Source organism: Dromaius novaehollandiae, chromosome 1, assembly GCF_036370855.1.
Source record: "Dromaius novaehollandiae isolate bDroNov1 chromosome 1, bDroNov1.hap1, whole genome shotgun sequence".
NCBI classification, from domain to species: domain Eukaryota; kingdom Metazoa; phylum Chordata; class Aves; order Casuariiformes; family Dromaiidae; genus Dromaius; species Dromaius novaehollandiae.
Genome location: NC_088098.1, coordinates 7,567,616 through 7,591,853, shown reverse-complemented (window position 1 = coordinate 7,591,853; position 24,238 = coordinate 7,567,616). Strand labels below are relative to the sequence as shown.

The 24,238-nt window shown below is 37.0% G+C and overlaps 1 protein-coding gene across 2 annotated transcripts in view; it reads right to left on the bottom strand.

The window, feature by feature from the left end:
* The window catches only part of CACNA2D1 (calcium voltage-gated channel auxiliary subunit alpha2delta 1), a 413,553-nt gene that overhangs the window by 176,115 nt on the left and 213,200 nt on the right, over positions 1 to 24,238 (bottom strand). For both annotated transcript variants that reach the window (XM_064504936.1, XM_064504943.1), the window contains exon 5: positions 17,859 to 17,903. In XM_064504936.1, coding sequence (XP_064361006.1) covers positions 17,859 to 17,903 — 45 coding nt within the window. The remainder of the gene's footprint in view (positions 1 to 17,858; positions 17,904 to 24,238) is intronic.

Here is a 24,238-nt window from a genome sequence, read left to right as displayed (position 1 = left end):
AAAGTCCCTCTGGAAGATGTGCATAGGAAAGCAAGCTGCCATTAGAGCAAAACAAAACCATTTCTGGAAACTCTGACATAGTTTAGCTGCCCATTTCACAGCAGTAAATGCTTCAATATCTGACTCCTTTGCACATCATTTTTCATCATGATGGCAATAGGCAGATGGGTGGATTTTATATTTCTACTAGTAAATTTTCTTTTAGTTGAAAATTAGAAATTTTGAAATCTTGAAATTAGAAATTTTTTTTCCATAAATATAAACAAATTCTTTTTCACTTCTTGCAGCTGGTTCAAGGTCAGAAAGACTGAGCTTTCACTTAAAAAGGGTCATCAATGGAAAAAAATCAACAGAAGAGAAGCAACCCTTCAGTTTTTTCTTAACACAGACTGTTTTCAGAAAAGACATACGAGCTACTCAAATATCAGGCCCCATTTCACAAAGGGACAAAAGGATAAAAGGTAGATTTCTTCTTGTTAACTGCTAAACAGATATTCAGAAAGATATGATGGTACCTGCCTGCTTTCACGCTTAGGTGAAATAGAAAGGAATTGGCTGCTAGTATTTTGCCCTGCTCTAGTGTCTAGGGAATGTGTTTTTCATAAAACCACACTGTTCCTGCATATCAGCAGTATTGTAGAGGATGAATGCAGAGATGCATTGGAACCATTAGGGTTTTAGGCAAGCCAGATTCCTTCCTCTGTCATTATCTTTTGTCTTTCCTCATGGATTTCCTGAAGTTTCCACATTTTCTTCTGCAGTGTTCTGTTCCCCCTCGGTTTCTGACCAGCTCTTTAAATTTCTAAACATGATTTTTTAAACAACAGAGTCTTACTGCCTGTGCTTCTTTTAGTCCACTCCCAGGCCTACCCTGTACAGATGAATACTATCATACACAATATAAGAATAGATTTATTTCTTCATTCAGTTCCTTACTCAAAATAACCTTTGCTGCTTTTTCTTCCCCCAGGAAAGTAATCCACCAGCACTATACACTCACCCCTCCAGCCCTCCTCGTGGTCTCATTAAAGCCTTGCAGCTGGGGCTGACGGGGAGGAAAATGTGATGCTGCTTGAAGCCCATTGCTCAGCAATGACGCCTGCAGCACACAAAGGACGGGAGCCCTCTTCTAAGGACAAGACAGAGGGAAGTCCATTTGGAAAAGGCAGCCAGAACACATTTCGAATAGCCAGAGTACTTTTTGATAGCATTTTAGATAGTTTAATGAATGCAGGGCCTACTGATAACTTTTCATTTCCTTTCTATATATGCCATTTTCTATTTGCTGGCAAATTACCATGTTCATTTAGGTGGTTGTGACAGAGGTAAAAACAGTTCATTTCACTTTTTGTTTGTGTGTCAGTGGGGCACTGCAGTGCTTATTCAGCTGCATTATGATTTTGAATGAAGTGACATCCTTCCATCCACTCCAGGCTCTTAATGACAAAACTCGACCAAAACAGTGATAAATAAAATAAGAAAACACTTGGATTAAAACTTCAATATTCTTACTTAATCTGTAAGATGACTTCAAGGTGTTAAATATAAGAGTGTGTAGGGTCTGGATAGCTTAAGAGTTAGCTAAATAGTTTTCCATTTGCAGAACTGTTATTGTGTCATGTTCAATGGCCATTTATGGAATGAGTTGGTGCATGAGTTGGTTTTAGTGTTTCTGTACTCCTCCAAAGTGGCAGCTGGTTTCTGGAAATAAGTTTAAAAAAAAAAAAAATGTTTACAACTTTGAGAGGTGGCCAAGGTAATTTAAAAGCATTTATTTGCCTCTTTAGTCATTTTTCTGAATGCAAACTACCCTTCGTTGATAACAGTTTCTACACGCCTGCTTACAGACTTGTCCCTGTCTATCTACAACTATATATCGTTTTTTAGGGACTGTTCAAAACCTGTTTTACACATTCAATTATCCAATATTCATGGTTCACAGCTTCTGATTAGAACCTCTAGAGACACATGAAACTGTTCTACATCCCAAATATAATCGTGTTTTCTTTTTCTTTGCATCCTGACCTACTCACCAAACTTCACTGCATCATGAAACATATGGTTTCTTGAATAAATGAATCCTTGATGTATTTCACTTATCAAATGTAAGGACTAACCAACTCTGGCCCTGTTATAGCAGTTCTGCAAATTACACCTTAGAGAAGCAGACAAAAAGGACTGGGTTTTCCTATTTTCATCAGTAGGAGAGTGTTTCAAAACATAAACCTGAGTTTATGGAAATCGATATTCAACTTCTGCTGCTGCTTTGAGGCATTGAACTTATATCTATGAGTACACCTTAAGTAACCAAGATTCAGGGAGTTTAGGTTACTAATAATAATACAATTATTTTCTTCATTTCTGGTTCCAAAAGGAAAAAAAATTATGAAGATAAAAGAAATTGAATCATTTAGCTAATAAGCTAAAAAGCTTAAGATATAAAGATAGTAATAAAGGAACTAATAAAATTAGAACAGGTATTTTGAATTTGTAATGACAGCCCATAGTTGTCAAGAAAAAAGTTAAAAGCACAGGTAACATTTTTATTAGAAGCATATCCGTAGCACTTATCTTTCCATTTTGTAGATATGTCTCACACCTTACTAAATAAAACTTTTATCAGATTTTTGCAGAGAGGAGAATGAAGGAGACATGCTGTTTTGAACAGCATGATGAATAATTTCTCAGAGAGAAAAGTAATCACCGTATGGTTGGTCAGGTATTAAAGAAGGAATTCTGTGGTAGAGCAGTGGTCCAAATGGGGCAGAACATGGAAACACAACACACTAAAAATTCAGGCACATACAACTGATGCTTTTCCATGGGGGCTGGAGTACACATATGCTAAGGTTTACACTTTCAAACTGAGGATAAAAATTCAAATTCCTGTTTCACTTGCCAGAGAGAACTTGTTAGTCCACCTTGTACGCAAGGCCATTCCTTAATCTCCTTGAGGTCCACCAGGAAACTTAGCCAGGATCAGTGTCCTCCTGTAACCAGTCCTCCAGTCCCCCCTGGGTTCAGGGAGACCTGCTGCTTGCGGCAGTGGGCCCAAGGCTATCGAGCCACAGTATGTGGCTGTGATTTGAAAAGGCAAAGAGAAGCCTGTATTCTGCTGGTGTACTGACAGCTTAAGGCTCAGAGGCTAGATGGGACTGAAGGATGAGGGGCTGAACATCTGAAATCACCTAAGCACATTGGAGATTAACTTAATTATTTTAAAGTTACCTATGCAATCAGCTTGTCTTTTACAAAACTGAAACAATACTTTAGTGAGCTGGAGTCATTATGTGTTGAAACCTTCTATTTCTTATTTAAAAATCAGAAAAGAATGGCTAGTTATGTTCTTTTCTCATTCTTAGATTACAGATGACCTTCGCAGCAAAGGTAAATAAAGACTGCTCTAATAACATTAATATGTAAAAATTCATTTCCACTTTCTCCAATTTTCTCAACTACAATAGCACTTAAATTCATACACATATTTGAAATCTCTCTTATGTGTTTAAATATATATCTTCTTAAAGATAAATGTGCCTTTTTTTTTCTTTTTCCAATCATCAGGAACCTCTCCTAGTCTCCACAGCATTTCACAGATGATGGAAAGCAGCCTCATACTGACATCAGCCAGCTCCCTCAGCCCCCTCAGATCCATCCCATCTGGTCCCATGGACTTGCCTGATCAGTTTAGGTGTGCTCATGCGCCTAGAAGGCTGAAGGCAGACCTTGCTGGCAAAAAATGGGGTGTTTGCTATGAATTCCTGCCAGCCCCTATTGGATATAACTCTATTTTAGCACTAGACTTATCTGACCTTGATAGTGGCTTGACTGGATAAGATGATGTCATTAGGCAATGCTATGAATATATGGTTATATTAGAACAGAAGCACACCTTATTCTAACTGATTTAAATGTTATGAGCAGTTCAGAAATGGCTCAGTCACTTACTTAACAAAAAAAATCCCACTGCCTTTAAAGTTCATAGCCTCCTTCAAATCATGGTATTCATATCCCGCCGGAGTACTCAGACAGATGTAATAAAATTTAAAACAAAATACATCCACTATTGCTAAAAGTCCCTGAAAATACTTGGTCTTCCACAGTTTCAAGACTAAAATGTGCTTTGGATAACTTAGGTTTTTCATATAACATCCAACTGAACTTCAAACTAGGGCTAATCTTGCTTTTATTGGAATGAATTATACTCTCTACCTTTCACCACCCCTACGTCTGATTAAAGATCAGATCCCTAGAAAGTAAGAACTGTTAAATCATCTTAATATTTCATTGGGAATTAGTAATAATACACACTGAATGTGAACATTTAATTAATTTGATTTTTTTTTTATCTGATCCAGTTGTCTTTGCCATGGTTTCCTAAGCCATCAACTGATCCTGTTTCACAGCACATCATTGTTCTCAGCAGGCTCGCTGGTTAGAGGCCAGGTTTTTTACATTCTGCAGAATACTATTTGGTTGCTGCTCTTTCTTCTTGCATTAATAACTCTGAAGCTCTGCCTTGAGGTTGGACTGAATGAGCTCCAGAAGCCGCTCCTCATCTAAATTCTCCTGTGATTCTCCTATTTAACACCAAGGGGGCTCAGGACACTATATAAACTTTATTTACTAATTCATGCTGACATAAATATGCTATACCTTTTCATGTAATTAAATGCCAGCAGTATCTCGGTAGATAAAAAAACAGTAGGTAACACTAACTAACCCTTGCACTGACTTCTGGGTTACATATAGAGCATAAACTCTCCGTGTAGACAAAACACTGTATAATAATTTGAATAAGCTGCCAGAATAGTATGTTATAATAATTATATGGTCTTAAAAATAAGTTTTATGGTGAAAATGTAAAAATGTAATAAGTTAGAAGAATGCCACAGAGGGGAATTTTAGAAGAATAGTCTGTCCAAGAGAGGTCTGTCAGTAGAAAGAAAAAGGAAAAAAAGGAGTGTGGGGGAGAACAAATAGGTCAGCTTTAAGATGCTGTGAGAACTCTTAAAAAGTCAGGAAAAAAAAACCCTGACCTTTCACAAAGGTCAGCTGAAGCCTAGTTTGAAAGTTTGAGGTCTGGACTCTGCACTGAGTTACAGTGAAATTACTTGCAACACATACAGTAAAGGAGAGCTGCTCAATTAGCTGGAAGCACCTTTTCCTACAACAGCACTAAAACCGCTGAAACACCGGAAGTCATCTGAGAGAACACAACTGAAGAAACAGAAGCACAGATGACCTTCCCCCAGCTTGTGGGCAAGAAGTATTTCTGAAGATAAACCACCTTGCTTCCTGTTCAGCCCATATCTGGAAAGACATGGCTCCTGTGCAGTACTACAGTGTAAGTGACCTCGCATGAAAAAAAAAAAAGAAGTTTCAAGTCTGCTGCTTTGCCTCATTTATGGCAATTACCTGAAGCTAGAGATGCTAATGCAGACAGAACTGCAGAAGAGGATAACACTGGATATAATAAGATAGCCTCATACTTCACAGAGTAGGTTGATCACCAACGTATAAACATCTACAAACTACATGTGTTTTACTGGATATGGTTGTCTTCTTCAATCTAGTGTTTCTCCACCAACTCTCCAAAAACAATAGAGGCAGAGCATGTCGGGAACAGATGCATGGAAAGACCAGGAAAACTGATCCAGCTTTTTGCTGATGACATTGGCCAGTTCAGAAACATTCGCATTTGGAGAGCCAGAGGCAAGGCAGAAACAGGCGAGGAATGGCATTTCAGATGACTTAAACCACAGGAACTCACTGAATACCCCGAAGCACTACAATGTACATATTTTCTGCTTGGGGATATATTCAGAATCATAAACTATTCTGAAAATATCTCCAAGCAAACCAATATGATATTGCATCTCCAAGAAAAGTAGCATTTCAGGACTTGTGAGGAAAGCAACATTATACATTAAACTCCTGCTCAATTAATAATAACTTTCATAAAGTTCACCAAATGCGGATTCCAGCATGTCTCCTTTGCCTCATCTACAAACTGAATAACAAAGTCAATTTTGTAGTTTTCCAAAATATAGTCACAATATTTACTTTTTATCTGAGCCATACATACGATGAAGGGTCCATGTGGTCATTTATTCCATTAGGTATCATAAGTAAGGTGCAGATCAGCAGAACCACAGAGGACACACCTACCAGCACATTTTTTTTTCCTTCTCACACTCAATAACATGACTCAAAGTTTATTTGCTGATTTAGCTATCTTCAGTCTAAATTTTAAAACTTATTAACATATTTTAAATGCTCTATTCCCGGCTTCTTGATATGACTTGCAATTTTCAAAGCATACTATCACCTTAGATCAACCTTATAAAGATGTCATATTAAGTGAATCATTTTGTTTTATATCATTTAACAAAACTCAGTATGACTGGAACATCTCAAAGTGACACATCAAAACATTAAAACACAACATTTTTATCTAGAATTGGGCAATAAAGTGCTTTCCAAAAACTACTGCTTCAAATACTATCAATATTCTATAACAAGTCCAGCTTTTGGAGTTGCTTTTATTCAGCAGTAAACAATTATACTGCATTCACTGCAGTTGTTTACATTCATGCATTTGATACAAGTAAGAAATATCCCAAAGGAAGAAGTTTTCTATTAAACTGATGAATCACTAGCTTTAGGGCTGAATTTTGATCTCTGGTGAGGCATAAACTTAGCCTCCACGGGGAGACTTCAAGCACTGCTCTTGTGTGCAAACTTGCCTTCAAGGTAGGATTCTCTGCATTAAGAACATCCTCATCTTTTTAGGAGACTGACAACTACAGTATCGCTTTCACGATTATTATTCCATAACTGTTTCACAGGTAGGAGGTAGCTCTGGGGCAGTCTCATATTTCCTTATCATGTATTTTTCATTGCAGCCTCAAACATACATTCGATGGGGAGAAGACCTGCACAGATTTGAATAAAGGAATAGAAACCTGGCACCTAGTATTTTACCCAGAATACTCAAAGAAAAGTAAGAACACCTGCTCCCTGTGGCAATGAGATCATTATAATTTCAGCAGTAAGCACAACGTCTTTTCTCCCTATGGGTTGGACTCAAGTTTTTCTGCAAGACCATGAAATGGAAAGAGCTGGCATGTCTCCCAGTGCCAGTGGGTAAAAGGCACATGTACCTCAGTGAACAACCCCAAAAGTCTTGGTGCTAAAGTAGTCAATGTCAATCATACACTCATGGTCAGGTCAAATGCCAGTTTTCCAAGGAATGGTATTAATTCACATAGTCATCCCAACCACACTGCTAAAAACAACAATACTAGATTCCAAATGTGAATGTGGGAAGTACACATAGAAACACTGGAGTATGCACTTTCCTAAAAAACACGAAGTCAAATTACCAGGAAGTTACTAGAAGTGGAACAGTAAGTTCTCATGTATAAAAAGGATGAAGAAAGAGTAGATGCGAGAGCAAGGACAGAAAAATATGGCTTGCCTGCTGAGTCCTGCTCCCCATGGACTATAGGTAATATCTTGTAACAGGATTTTTTTTTCTCATCTTCACTACAGTGGCAAGTGTATAATACATTAACCATAAGCATGACTTCTGTTATATACTGTGGTATGAGAGATACAACACCCCAAAAGTATTTTGCTTTATAAAATGTGAAAATATGGATCCACCTTCTAAGAGCAGAAAATGTTTTATACATGTTCATTTTCAAACAGATTAATTCAAATGGAAATTCTCACAGCTTATGCAGTAAAATAAATATGACCTAAGAAGTTTCGAATGTAACACTTTATAGGAGTAACACCTCTGAATGTGTTGTACATTTGGGAAGCCCAAAGGCTTGGAGTACTCTAAGGAATCAAAAAGTGCAACAATCAGGAAATATTTTCTGAAAATGGAAAAGGTTAGGACATCTATGGCAATCTATCAAATCTATCCCATTCCATTTCATAACATTTTAAATGTATTATAGACTTAATGACTAATTCCAGGTACCACCTGCTGGTACCAAAAATATCGATTAATATTCAAAATACATCTTAATAAAAATATAATTGAAAAATACACATTCTTTTACAGATTAGAAGTTCCTGTTCTAATGAAACTTCTTTAGGGCTTTAGAAGTATTCACTGTGTAAGTATATAAACAGTCCTACCCCGACAGCCTTTCGTAATGGAAGATATAATTTATACTAGCACAAACGTTCTTTTGCTCTTACAGCTTAAATGAGTCTAATGGGACAAACTAGCCTGCCAAATGGCTTCCTTGTCTATCGAAAAAAGGCTAGAATAGGGCATTTGTCTGTGCAGCTAATACCAGTTAAAGCAAGAAAGGGAGAAAAAAAAAAAACCCACAATAAAACCCACGTCTTATCCCTCAGCGTCAGAATAATTGTAGCACAAGTGCAGCACAATTTGTTGCAGAGCCAATATTCAAAATTTCTTCGAACATCATTCCTCTTTCCTGTGTGACATTTCAGCCTATTTACAATGCTCTGTCATTAGCCAGTTTCAGTGTAATGATGCCCAAGAATGCACAAACTATCCTCTAAAACAAGTGCGGAACGGTCCTTTCCGAGGGAATTTTCACAGGCCTAATTCGTCCACTTGCCATCAAAAGATGCAACTTCAAATAGAAAATATGAGAACTAGATATGTGAATATATGTAAATATTATTTCATCAGATATTTGCAATGTGTTGTCCTGCTGAAAAAAACCCTAGTGAGTGCAGGAGAACAAAAGTAATCTAAAAATAGCTGCACCTCACACATGTGAGCAACAGCAGCAAATATATAATCACTAAATAGACTTGCTGTAACTACAGAGACTGCATGTTGGTGCCTTCTTGAGAATGAAATAAGGCAAAAGTCTACCTAGCTTTTTTTTTTTTTACACTGATAACAGTCACAACCACATGAACTTTATTCAGTAACTTTTATGTAATACCAAGGTGAGCCTCCATAAACAGAAAAGGTTTTCTCAGTTACTCCACAATAAAGAATTATGAACATCTAACTGTTCTCCTGTTTAACGGGAAGGCGACATGGGGATGGTGAATGTACTACAGTTATTGCCAACACATCTAACTACACTTTCTAATACGCTTGAAACACATTTTGCCCACTTAATCATCATAAATGAGAATACCTGAGGTAAATTCATTATGATTCATTTTAGCAAATTTTTAAGCATCAAAGAAATAAAGGGCAAAGAGAAGATCAAAGGGAACATAACACATCCTAATTGTGGCTGCATCCACTTCACGTACCTACATGTGATGTTTTAACATCAAACCATATTAGTTGTTGTCATACAATGAAAGCAGAGGGAATAATCACATCACACAATTTTAGACAAAGAAGTCAGCTGTCCTGTATCCTCACTAGGCTCCCCCAGTGTAAAAACAGTCTAAGTCTTCTAGGGACTGGCAGTTAATCTCATCCTAAATTATGTGAGACACATTTCCCACCAGAAGTGCCTACTCTTCACTCTCTATAAGAGGTTGAAAATTGAGTAGCTTTGACTCCAGAAAGACTGGATGACATGAATCCCACCTGTTATCACATAGACAGGGATAACGTCCAAAACATATTAGCTATAAAGCAGATGGTAGGATGTTGATCTTGTAATTTGCATGATGGGATGCAAAGCCAGTCAAAGCAATGAATGGAAGTCTTTTCTAATGTTAGCATCTGTGAAGACACCAGGGAGATTTCTAAGGTTAAATATTACCAGAAATATTACCAGAATAAGGTTTAAAAAAAACCCTCTTAAAACTAGAGGAAGCTCAAATCTGCTGGACAAGTCATAACAGTTAAAACAAATTCCCCTTGCTTTTTTGTACTGTCAAGGCAGATCCTTCTCTTTGGTTTTCCTTTTCAGTCCAGTTGCTGGATTTGCAGAAACCCATCACCACCCTTGCAGTTTCTAGAAGTGTCTCTTTACACCTCTCGCCTTCGAGACTTGATCCCCGCAGTCCCCCCATCTGCCCTGGCCAGCTCTGGACCCATCTCCCAGAGGAGCATGTTCAGGTGCCATCTCCCTCCCTAGGGCTCCGCCTGACCCAACATGCAGCTCCTGGGACATGGACTTGCTGAGGCAGCCCTTCCTTTCTCCTGCCCAACCACAAAATACATAATGTACTGGACTTGTTTGCTCAAAAAACAAATCAAATCAAATCATTCTAGCATTTCTCATAGTATGTTATGGGGAGAAAAGGTAGCAAATCCCTCAGAGTCCTGGCAGAAGAAAAAAAAGTCAGGCCTTTTTGGTCTGAGCTCAGCAAGACACTGGGATGTTCGAGGGAGACAAGAGCTTAGCGTTATTTGCTGGTATGGTTTTCAGGAAACCACAGCTTGCTTTCTGTCTTTCATAAACAAATGTAATAAAATATGAAAGGTTAAAAGTTTGGACTGATAGTGATCTTAACTCTCACTTGATTCAATCACCTCTACTTCTCACTTAACTGAGCAATAAACTAATAAATCTTTCTAATAAATCACTGCATTAGAATATATACACTGCAAGGATTCTAATTCAGCCCAAATTTAAATTCATTCTTGGTCACTTGCACCAGAAAACTATAAAGCACTAGGTATCAAATTTGGAGTAGGCGCAGATTGCGTCTTTAACATTGTTGTATATCTCTTTGTTAAGTTCATTGTAAATTGTAATTAAAAATTGTAATTAAATTGCAATTAAAAGCTGCAAATCAAATCCAGTTTTGCAATACTTGGTACCATAAACCATTACTAAAGAAAAAAATAAATTCTCTTAGCTCCCTATTTTAAAGTGGTGTCATCTGGTGGACGGAAAGAGAATAGGTTACAGTTTACCCGCATATCCCAAATAGGATTAGGGTGGTCTAGAAAACACTCACAAAGGAGCAGACAAAAGGCTATTACAATCACTTCATATGCTCCCCATCTGAGGCATCACACATTATATGCCCGTAACTGTGGTATGTGACACCAGTCATTTTTAGAAATCATGTCTACATTGAAACCTAATCCTCCTTTTGTAGTTTCACAATGATTTTAAACTTGCTGTAGATGCACCTTTATTTTGCATCATTAGTATTTACAAAACTAACTGCATTTATGCTGCAGTTTTAATCTGGAACAGAGCTAATGTTCCATATATTGTCCCTGCATAACAAGTAGTCACTAAATTAGGAATACCATGTAAGCCATGTGGCAAAGACAGCATATCAGTTTTAAAAGATTCCTCCCTACAAGTTTTATAAAGAAATAAAAAACTGTATTTCATATTTAAAACAATTAGCTATAGGCATGCTCCAGACTGCTTCCCTACAGATAGAACTCACACATTAGCCCTCGTCACATATTTAATTCACATTTTATGCAAGTACCTACTCAGTTCCTAAACGGACCCATAACTCTAGAGCCTACATGTTAACTCAGTAAAATAAAACAATAATAAAAAATGCTAATGCCACTTACTAATAAACAGTTAACAACTGCACTGGAGAACTGCTCTATCAGTCATGACTGCCATCCAACATGGGACTGTGTGAAGGAAATCTTCTCTGATAAATCACTTGCATTAACTAGGGACCTGTCTATTGCCAGGAGATGCAATTGACTGTTCTCAATTAAAGCTTAATGAGGAAGACCTGAAGAGATGCTGTAAACTTCCAAGGAGGCATGGCTATTGTCGTATAAGATAAACTAAATTTTAAAGAAAAGTTTGTTTTTCAGTTAAGTCTCTATTTTTTTTTTCCTTTTTTCCTTAGATTGCCGTATTTTGTACGGGGAAGAGTTTATAAAAACATGACTTGAAATTACACTAAAAGGTAGAAAAGGAGCAAGATGGAAAAAGGAGACAAGAGAAACACTAAGAAAGGAATCAAGGAAGAATCAAAACTAAGCAATGGAGCAATTCAGTTCACAGTGGAGGAGTGGAATATCTGAGCACATGGAAATAGAAAAATTATATTTAGAAAAGATCTATAAAGAAGGTATGAAATGACCAGTAATAAAATGGAGACCAGTATAAAAAAGAGAAAAGGACTGAACAGTGGGGCAAAGGTGACTATAAATAGGATGGAGTATAAAGGACGAGAAGAGAAAATGGGATAAACTGGGAAAGCAATATTAAAACTTATGGGAAAGGGCATCCTGATGTGGTACCACTCACCTGTCCAAAAAAGGCACTGCATCATTTGTACAAAAGAGTCATAGCACAGAATAGTTGACACCTGCAAATTAAAGTGTACGACAGACTGCAATATATCACACAGGAAGGGTTCAGGGAGCAGGACAGTGAATGAAAACCTAAGAGACCTGCATTAAATTACTAGTTTGGCCATTGTCTTCCTATGTGAAATGAAAAATGTGTATATAATACCTCCTACCTTGTTTTGAGGATAAAACTCATTAATTCCCATGAAGTGCTCACATATTACAGTGCTGTGGGGGGAAATAAGCAAGTAGAATCTAATTGCTGTCGTAGGATAAAGAGTACAAAAGATGTATTACTGATTGATGAACTGAAGGGTTAGAGATTGATTGTTTTACCTGAGAAATCCAAAGACCGCAGAATGATTGGTCTTCACAAGCTTTTTTTTTTTTTTTTAATCCAAGCAAACAAAGTAATTAGATTCAAAAAGGCTCCTCTAGACAGCAGATGGAGAACGAGAGAGAATGAATGAATACGGTACAAGAACAGGAAGAAGGAAAGCAAACTGTACTGGAGAATATTAACATACACCAGAAGAAAACACACATAATTTACATTAGAGCAATGTTCTTCTGATAAAAAAGGAACAGAAGGAAATCGTATTTTTAAAGGGGTGAGTGGAGACAAAGAAAGACTGGAAGACAGGACCTATGAGTATGATAAATTTATTCTAATACTTTGAACAACTAAATAAGATCTAAAAGGTTCATTATAGGCACTTGGTCAACAGAGAGAAACAGACACCTGGAAGTGATCCATCTGCCCAGAGACACCTATCTCAGAATAAACAGAATAGCTCTCTAGATGTATCCACAATGACTAGCTTAACCTTAGATATCTAATTTTAGTAACTAAATTACTGCTCCTAATTATTCCTACTTTTACTTATAGATATAGTATTTAAGAGTCAGAGCATGCAACTGCATAAAGTATGAACTTGTCAGAGACAGCAGAGAATGGATGGCAAAAGACTATGTAAGTTTTACTAGCTAATGTGTCCGGGTGATTCTAGTAAAATCTCTCTACACAAAAAGATGCCACCTAAATTCTCTTACCTGTATTCATTGCTAAAGTTTCCACTACTAAAATATTTGCAGTTTTATTTAAGTAAAAGTATGTATAAGATAGAGCTTTACTTTTGAATCACTTGTTAAAATCTCATAGAACAATGTTTTACCTGAAGTAAACGACAGCTCAGCAAAGCAAAGCAATGTGGCACAAAAATGAGAAGAAAAGGAATTAATTAAACAAAAGAGAAGAGTTTAAATTCAGGAAAAAAATCATTAAGAAGAAGCCAAGTAAACAAATCAATGAAGAATGATGAGGCACCACAGAGAGAGGGCTTCCCTCCATGGAGGAGTCAGAGAAGGAAGCATTATTAAGAGCAAGGGAAGAAAGGTTGAACTGACACAGTAAATGGTAGTAACTCCACTGACCACCATAAGAAGATAGTGGTTACGATAAACTGTATTAACCAAAAGGGAAGATGAATGGTGGCAGTCATGGAACCAGAGCCATGGGACTGGATCATGCGTCTATGGACAGCAAAAGGGACAGCACGCAACATATGCCATGGAGGCCGTTTGGAAAGCTATAGTAGCTTTGTATGAAATATTCGTGCATTCTCATTGAAAACCAGTAAGGTCTCAGTTCCACCAGCCAAGCAGGCTAAGGAGTATCCCAGTATTAACAGAGATATAAAAATATTCTCTCTAGGTACATGGATAAATTCTGATCTAATAAACTCCCCCACCAACCTGGACAGAGACAGCGAGGCCTGTGAGTGTCTGCAAGGCCTGGGCACACCGCTACTTATTCACAAGGTCAACAGTTTGGCGGAAAACTAAGCTGTTAAAGACTTTACTATTAGCTAAAGGACCAATAATTTTCCTATCCTCCCTCTTTGGTTGGCAGAGGAAGGTTACTCCAAAGGGCAATTTACAGCATGACCATCATTAGATGTGCTGTAGGCAAGCTTCTCTGTCAACTACAGAAGGACCCTACAGAGATTGGCCTTCTAGGACAAAATCAACCTTTATGAATATCTATCTTCTCTCTCCCACAAATGCCTGGTAGCCTCTCCATTTCTCCGTATTTCCCTACCATCACTGAAAGAATGCTAAATGTTTTGGAGCTCTAAATCTAGATTCTTTTTATACACAGGGGATTGGAGGGGCAAGTGAGGATTCATACCAAGATAAGTTTTACAAGAATAGGCAAAAATTTTCAATTTAACATACTGGATATTGAAGAAACTACAAATATAACCTTGAAATGTACAGGAAATCTACAGGAAATATATCAGTACAACAGCGATAACGCTTTTAAGGGAAGCCAGGCACATAAAAGGCACACCAATATTAAATCTCATAAATGGGAAATTATTTTTCACACAGCTTATAGAAAAAAAAATTGTGGAGATGTAAAATCTTTGAAAAATCATGTAGAAATAGAGTAAGTAGCAGGTCTGGGCAGGTCGACCATTATGCTCCTGCAAAATAACAGAATCCTATTGTAACAGGTAAATCAATTAAATAAACTAAACTAGAGTAAAGAGATTTCACCCATGCTTCAAGAGGAGTTCCTCTACAGGTATAAGAACTGAGGAAGTAAAGTGAACAGAAGGCAACAGGAGTTCCCACAATAAAGTGGCCTAAATCAGGTCTGGAAGAGGAATACAAGTAAAGTCAAGGATACAAGTTAAATCACAGATCCATGTGAGCATAATCCTTTGTTTCTCTGAGACGGTTTTAAAATGGGATTCCTTGTCTTCCAATGCATTTGTATCCTTCACTGTAGACGTTTGTGCTGCAGTTTATGACAAGCCACCAAGGGCTGTCAAAGCAGTGCTTTGTAATCACACAATCTTATTTTAAAGTTATAGAAGAGAGGGAGTTGGAAGGAACGGATCTGGAAGTAGAAATCCACCACTGCTGTTGAGGCAGGAACAGGGGAGAACAGTCTACAGTGTTTGCATACAGAATTTAGACTTGGATGCAGGTCTGCTCAACTAAATCTCAGTACTAGATTTCTGAGCATCTCATACTTACTTTTTCTTCTTTAAAGTCAGAGTCACTGATCACAACAATAGAGCACAAAAAATACAGCTATTTTCACATCCAAAATGTCCTTCAAGAAAAAAATTAGCTAATTTTATAACCACCTTTATGAGATGAAAATCATCAGTAAGCATGCCACATGCCCACAACTTTCTATTCCCAAAGAACTGCTACAGTTAAAACACAAGCTGTTCTTGGATTCATATTCTACACTTACTTGATGAATCTTACCTTTACTGATGAAGGAAAACTATTGCTACATATTAGACTTTTAAAGAAGTATTTGCATAAAAAAATGTAAAGTGAAAAACGCAAGACAGTGGAGAGCCTTTTTAGGAGGTGCACATTAGTGATTCCTAAAATATTTGGCCTTTTAAAGGGATCTAAATCTACATATACAATTACATCTCTAAATTAGTTGTTCTTGTTCTAATTGTCTCTTGTTCTATAACAACTGAACTACTGATTTACAGCAACATAAGAAAGAATCTTAGTTTATAATTAGCATCTGTATTGCAACTTAAGGAGGATAAAGTTTAGCATTATTATGGAATTTCACTGTTACAGAATAGCAAGAAACAGAATTAGATGAATTTATCTAGGTTGAACAAATCCAGCCCTTAGCAGATGTGCTGAACTGATCAGGTGTCAGTGGCAGAGAAATGTGAGACTGGCCTCTCTTTTCATGGTCTAATCAGAACTCCTGGGGGACCTACTGGCATCTATTTAAGTCAAAATATTTGCTTTCAATGCAGGCAAAAAAACTTCTGATCATGCTAACCAAACAAGCTGAAATGGCAGACAGAAAGCACATTCTCAGAGCAACCAGACTTCACAGTCCTACACTTCCTTGAAATCTCTTCCATTCATACTGTTATCTAACCTTGGAAAGAAGTAAGTAGAATAAAAGAAAAAATGTCCACAGACAGAAAGCACTCCCTTTGCCTTCTCCTTCTTTAACATTTGTGGACTGTTATGAAGCAAAGAAAAGTAATCGATTACTTTGACATACCTGCAGTTCACTAGAACCAGAGTCTCAATGCTATATTCTTATATTGTAAAAAGTGCATGCAACTGATATCTCTAAAACTTTTGTCCACTAAGCAAAAATATCTATGCAAAACTTAGAGCAACATCCAGTTTAAATTCCTCTGCTTCTGCTTATATGATTAATTCACTAATTAATTCACCTGGAAAGCCCCAAGCAAACTAAAGATGCAAAAATCCAGACTAGACATTGGTTACTGCTATTCACCTTTGCAACTGCCTGAATTTTTTCTCAATAAGACAAATAAGGAGTGCAAACAACCAGGTTTATAAGGCTAGAAACCCATTAAAGCAGGCTTAAATAACACTATGTTGCCTTCTTAAAAAGTAGTTCTGACACTATATATGGCAGAAACGGTAGAGAAGTTTGCAATCCCAGGATTTAAAACTTCTAATTCAATTAACATTCCAAAATAGTACCATAGCTATATGATATATTTAGACTCCAAATACAATATTTAAGCTTGGTAAACAAAAGAAATGTTGTTCTCTGAAGTGGCTGGCATTTTTACGAAAATCCTGAAAATCCTAGCGAATTCAATAAAAAGAGATGAATAGCTTTCAAATTTAGGCCAGTTTTAGTTAATATCACTTAGGGCACACAAGCTTTAAAACTTTGGATAGTAGGTTTGTTTCTTGTACCTGAATCCCAGTACTCTTAGTTCTATATAAACATATCAAATAGTTCTGCTTGACATGATCTATGCATCTTCTTTAATTGCTTTACAGCAGAAGCATCAAGTACAGTATTGATGCCATCAATCTCTAAAGAATACTTGATTAAAAAGTGCAAATGAAGCATGCTGATACCTCTGATTAATACATTTACAATATCTTCTCAATGGTTTTATAAATTAAATCTATAATGAAGACAAGCAGTTGTATTATTTCAAGTGATGGTGAAGATAACTTGTCTTCTTCCCAGAAGACATTAAGATTTTTAATAGTTAAAGCCAGGATAGGAAACTTCGAATCACTTAAAGCAAGAGTTTTATTAGAACTTGGCATTAAAATACCATGCATTTTATCTAAAACTTTGGAGTGGATTTTCCATTGGCCCAAATCTTATTATATTAATGTGAATGATCAGAAAGTGGATGCAAATAGTTATTCAGTAACATTTTACATCTGCTTTTCACTCATGTTAAAGAATTCTTACAGCAAACGCAGAACTAGGAAATAAGAGCTTAGAAAATGGGGCCAGAAAATTGTTTCTTACAGTAAACTCTTCACACTTATCATTTTGATTCTCCAGTCCTATAATTACGATTTTATTGCATTTCAAGACATGAATGATACTGTGTATGGATCATATTTTTTTCTCCCAACACATTCCCTGATCAGTAGCTCAGAAGACTAAATGAGAGAAACCAGACCTTTAGAATTAAAATATATAATCTGGTTCTCTAGGAAATTTTTTAAGAAGCTTCTTATTTTCTTATTGCTGTGAAATATTTGACTGATAGTCTTTGAGTTTGATTAAACTTTTCAATCCCTTTATATTTTCTTACAATTTAAGCAATGGAACAAAAGGAAATTTACTACTTACATCGCTCTGATCATCTTTTGCGTTGTAGTAGATTATATCGTTATTCTGTGAAAAAAAGAAAGGAATTCTGTTAGTTTAAAAGTAATGGATAAAGATCACAACCAATAATTTGTACTAAAACACATAGTTGCAGGTAAATCTGCACTCCTTTATGTATTCTCTTCAAAATTGTAACAGAATCAGACCTTTACTAAAGTTTATGCTCATTATTGCGTTTAGCCCTTCCCATGCTCTTTTCTCCATACAACTGCTTTCATACCAACAGCTGGATAACTAAACCAGAGCCCACAGTGTGCTGAGGGCAAAGGAGCAAACTCCTTTCCCCATTAGACACCAAAGCTAGTTCTTGCTTCACTTGGGTCCTCTTTACTTTGTACATGGTTGTGTATGGAAAAAACTGTACTGCAAGTCCAGTCCAAAAAAAAAAAAAAAAAAAAAAAAAAAAGTGATTATTTGACAAGCAACAGTTAAAAATGCTCAGAATCCAACTGGGAGTGGTGCTAACTGCAAATGCTAGCACAAATGCTTTCATCACAAGATGATCTGTCTTATTAAGAAAAAAAAAAAAGCTAAGAAAAAGAAAAATAATTTCAGTTCAGAAGACAAGGAAATGGGAAGAACCCTCTCACCATACCTCCTAGAACTGCTCCCCTGGAAATCTTTCCCTGGAAGCTTCTGTTGGAGGAAAATGGGACCAGGAAAAAGCAAAATAGGTGTATTTATCTGGATATAACATATATATTCTTTCTCTATAGCGATTTCATTTAAAAAAGGAATGTTTCCATGTAAGCACAATTCTAGTAAGTCTTCTCTTGTACTGGCTTTCATCAGTGTATCAGCTCATTTCCCCCACCCCATTCCCACTCCTCAGGTTTGCCCCAACAGTATACCTGGTCGTAGTACCACTTAATGCACAGGGTTTTCAACATTGTCCTCTGTGCATGCAATTCCATTTCGTAGAGCGTGAACAAAAGCATTCTCTATTTTCACAATTGTATTTTCCCCTTTCTTTTAGATTTTAGTGTGTTTTAACTGATCTAATCTAGCACCGCTATCTAACTCTACTGGACTAAATAATATTTTTAAAATAACCTATTAAAGTAGTATGTTTCAGGAACAAGACACATTTAGAAGTTAATTAAAATAAACCTCCAAAAATAAATTAGATAGATACATTTTTAGGCTATACATGTCTTGTAGTCCATTATCCTGCCTGGAGATATTACCTTTATAATCCATTAACAAAAAGTGACATCGGTCATATTTCACTGCTCCTAATATAGAAAATATGAGCTACACAGAGCTACAACACACTGAATGCTGTACAGTTCACAAATTAGATTCACAGATCGGCTAAAGCTATAGAGGACAATTTTTCATAATTTAACCACTTCTAGATGACAAGAACAAATTGCTTTGTTGCTGGTTCCCAGGCAAGTAGTTTAGTTATTTATTAACTCCTTGACACAAAGAATTTGAACCTTCCTATTGTTACACACTTCTATAGCACCCTGCCATCAGGGAATATTGCATACTTTTTCAGCAAGCCTAAGACATAACATGAATACCCCAGTCTCTCTCTCTTTCTTTTTTTTTTCCATACAATAATGCTGTGAGAGAGAAAAGCAAATATTCATTATGTTCATTAGCACTTCAGTTCATCACTGAAGGGAATTAGCAGAACAGTCCTGAAGGTGTGTTTATGGAAGAAATGACTTCAGCAGACCATAGGTATGAATTAGAAACTTTAACATAGTATTGGTGGTTTTACATGCTTGCAAAATTTATACATCGCAAAAGGATAGTTGACATTGTTCCGAATTCTCCTTTCAAAGCAAACAGTTTCAGTATCTGACCAGGATATGAACAGCAAATGAATATTATATATTGAAGGCCAATTTATTGTTATATTTGTTATATTGTTATATTGACTATTCTGTTATCTCCCTATTCTATTTTTCGCTATTCTGTTATGTTCTGTCCTGTCCTATCCTATGCTAATAATCCTTCTCCCTCCACGCTTTCACAGTATTGCAAAATTATTAGCATGTGAATCTGAAATTAAGACCAATTTTCTTTGAATTTTCTTTGATTTAAAACAATTTATTTGCCTTAACATCTTGGCATTTTATATAAAATGTTTTAAAGCAACCAAAAGGAGGCAATATATATCACAGTTACCCTGCTAGTAGTGATAAATACCAGGATTGTTTTGTTTTGTTCCGCAGGTAGAGTCAAAAAAAAAGGGGGGGAAACCAAAACATATTACAAACATTAAACATATTTATGATTTCCTTCAGGTTGATGTTATGGACTGTATCAGGCTTGTTTTGGATGCAAGAATGCAAGTAGTGCATATATGCAGACACACAGTGCCTTGCTGCTGTAAATGCACCACGCAATGGTAGATCCCTGTATCTGCATGTGGTGTATCTGCAGGTAGTTATAGCTCAGCAAGAAGCACAGCTACTTCTAGCGACTATTTAATCAGTTTGCAGCCTATCAGCTTTTCTCCTTCAAGTGGAAAAATGTGCAGACAGTATTTACTTTCACATGGTTCAATTTAAAAATAAATTCTTAGAATTCGAGATACAAGTTTGGAGCACAATTTTAAATCACAGAACCACAGAATAGTTGGGGTTGGAAGAGATGTCTGGAGATCATCTGGACCAACCTCCCTGCTCAAGCAGAGCTGCGTAGAGCAGGTTGCCCAGGACTGTGTCCGGACAGTTTCTGGACATGAATGGAGACTCCACAACCTCTCTGGACAACTTGTTCCAGTGTTTGACCACCCTCACAGGGAAGAAGTGTTTTCTTTTATTCAAGAGGAGCTCCCTGTGTTTCAATTTGTGCCCTTTGTCTGTCATCCTGTCACACTGATAGAATCCCCTCTGAGCCTCCTCTTCTCCAGGCTGAACAGTCCCACCTCTCTCAGTCTCTCCTCATGTGAGAAGTGCTCCAGTCCCTTCATCATCCCTGTGGCCCTTCGCTGGGCTCGCCCCTGTTTATCCATGCTTTTCTTGTCCTGGGGCACCCAGCACTAGACCCAGCACTCCAGGTGTGGCCTCACCAGGGCTGAGTAAAAGGGAAGGATCACCTCCCTCGACCTGCTGGCTGCCTAATGCAGCCCAGGATATTGTTGGCCTCCTTGGCCATGAGGGGACATTGCTGGCTCATGGTCAACTTGTCCCCCGGGACCTACCAAGTCCTGCTCTGCAGAGCTACTTTCCAGCAGGTCATCCCCAGCCTGTACTGGTGCAGCAGGTTATTCCTCCCCAGCTGCTGGACACTTCACCTGCCTTTGCTGAACTTCATGAGGTTCCTCTCTGCCCATCTCTCCCACCTGTCCAGGTCCCTCTGAATGGCAGCACAACCATCCAGTGCATCAGCTACTCCTCCCAGTTTAGTGTCATCAGCAAACCTGCTGAGGGTTCCTTCAGTCCCATCATCCAGGTCATTAATGATGATGTTAAACAGTATTGGCCCCAGTATCGACCCCTGGGGGACACCACTAGTGACAAGATCCAAAGCTGGACTTTGTGTCACTGATCACAACCCTTTGAGCCTGACAGTTCAGCCAGTTTTCAACCCATCTCACTGACCACTTATTTAGCCCATACTTCATCAGCCTGTCTGTGAGGACATTATGGGAGACAGTGGCAAACACCTTACTAAAGTCAAAGTAAACAATATCTACTGCCCTCCCCTAATCTGATCCTCCTCCATCAAGCCTTCCTTGCTCCAGACTTCCCTCTGCTCTCAGGGGCTTGGGATTCCTGATGGCCAGTCTTACCAGTAAAAACCAAGGTGCAGAAAGCATTGAGTACCTCTGCCTTTTCACAATTTAGTCCCAAACCCTTTGAAAACACACAGAACATTAGTGAAAGAATTAGGAATCCTATTGCCAAGAATGAAGTAAGAAAATACCAAATAATACACTTTTATCTCTTCTTTCACAGACATATTGAATAGCTGAACACTTGGAGGACAAACCACTGTAAATTTCTACAAAAGCTAATAAATACTTTTTCATGAAGTGTTGGTAAAATATATCTGTTTTAATTTTAGCAAACATTGTCTTGTCTCCCCTTCGAGAAGACTGTGTGGATAAAGAAATGTTCATTCCACTACCCTTAGGTAAAAGGACAAATAAGCCATCTAGTTTTAGTTTAATCCTTCTTATTGTATGACATGCAGTTTAAGGCACAATTAGACTCTCCAGAAAAGAAAGCTAAATGTGGCCTACCACAAATAAAAAATTACTTCTGTTTCTAAACCATACAATTTTAGGGAATAAAAGCTTGCCTACTTCTCAAATGGGGAAAAAAAGAGAGAGTGCCAACTACAACAACCTGTTTTTATTATAGCTTTACGATTTTACATAAATGAAATGTCACAGGTAGAATAAAAAAAAAACATTAGCAGTTAATAAGATTTTTTCCTTCAGTTCCTATGAGCAGAAATGCTGATTTACCTCCTACCTTTAGACTGAACATAAAGTCCAGCAATATAGTAAACTAGAGGGAATTACTGTGTCTGAACATGTGTTGTAAGAAATGGGTTGAAAAGTGCAGTTAAAACAGGATCTTGAAAGAGGACTCAAACAGAATCTTAAAAAATCCAACTACGTTTGACAAAAACTTGACAAATGTAAAACAGTTCAACAACATCCCAATCTAGAAATACTCTCATATTTACATTACCCATAATGTGGCGGTATGAATCACTTGTGTTCGATGGTTTTTTCCCAGAAATATCATTTATTAAAGAACTAGTTTCCCACAATTCTGAATTTCATACACTAATGAAAAAATTCCAGGTCTGCCCTACAATTTATGCAAAGCCCATTCTGCCTGGATTTGCCTGGAAGGCATTCCCCAAGCTTCTACTAAGACTAATAACAGGAATGAAAAGATGAAGGTGACAATTATAGACAAAAATATAAAGAGGATTAAAGTTCTTTTTCATAAAATACACTTTTTTAAAAAGGCGAGAAAGATAAACTTATTTAGTGTTCATCTACAGTTTATTTCTCTGGGAACCTTCAAAATTATTGTTTTCCTGAGAAAGACATTTGGCCATTCTCAAATGGACTGAACTGACTGATTAATACCCATTAGAATACCAAAAAAAAGCTATTTATTCATCTGCACACTTGGCTGACAGTGACTAAAACATGCAATCCTGACATAAAAGGATAACTTAGATAATGTTAATGTAGAAATACAGATTCAAAATAAAAAATATACTATATGAGGAATACATTTTCAAGTCCTTGACACCAAAACTGAGGGATTTGAGCCTGGATGCAAAGACTGGCATGCGTCCCACCAGCCCAGGCTGGGCTGTGCCCATTCCCCGTAGCGTTCCTTTTCACCCGTGACAGTATCCCTTCAGATGCTGAGTTTAACCATACTTGATTTAATTTATCTTATGTAAATTATAATCAGTAAAACCGAGTGAGATGTTTGGTTTTATTTCATGCACAAAGCACAGGAGAAAACTATGTTATTTTATTACAAGGTTCATAAGTGGGTTTTTGTTTGTTTGTTTTTTCCCACTGTCCATATTCTATTACATTCTATGTTTACTTAGAAAAATTGGAAGTAGCAAAGCGTATATCTGTGCAGTTGGCACAAATCTGATGTCTTTTAGAAACTGAAATATTTCTGTCAGTCTGCCTCAAAGCAATTAACAATACCATTTGACATTTTTTTTTTTTAATTTTAGCTGAATAGCAGAAATGCTTTATGTTGATATCAGGGTGGGTTTTGTTTGTTTGGTTGTTTTTTTGCTGCATATGCTCTATAAAAATATAAAGGATTACTAAAAAGATTACTGCTGTCTTCAAATAGTCTCTGGAATTGATGATACAAACTGTACTAGTGAAGAACAGGAAAAACCTTTCTATTTCAAACAGAACTCAATCTTCATATCATTTTCACCATAAGAACTCTTATAACATAACTAAACTGCTTCAGCTGTCAGGATGATACTTAACTTCACGAAAAAATTAAGAATTTATTTTAAATATTTACTGCAACCTGACTGTAGGATTAAAAGACAGAAGTCATTGAATGTGTCAAGATAAAGGTAATACAACCCCCAGGCTGATGAGAAATACTCGTCAGACAAACAAACACCTGAAGCAGAAGCTATAGAGCTCTTGTGTGTTCTTGTGAAACAATAAAACATACTCCAGGAATAATTTCTGCATAAAGGCATCCTACAGCTCAATGTCCCGATATCAAAAGGTAATCTCTGTTAGACATGAAGATAACCTGTAATAATATGGTGGATTTTTTGTTAATTTATCCACTAGCAACACTAGTTAAATCTTTCTGTATTAACTATTTCCAACTTTGGTGATTTTTTTTTTC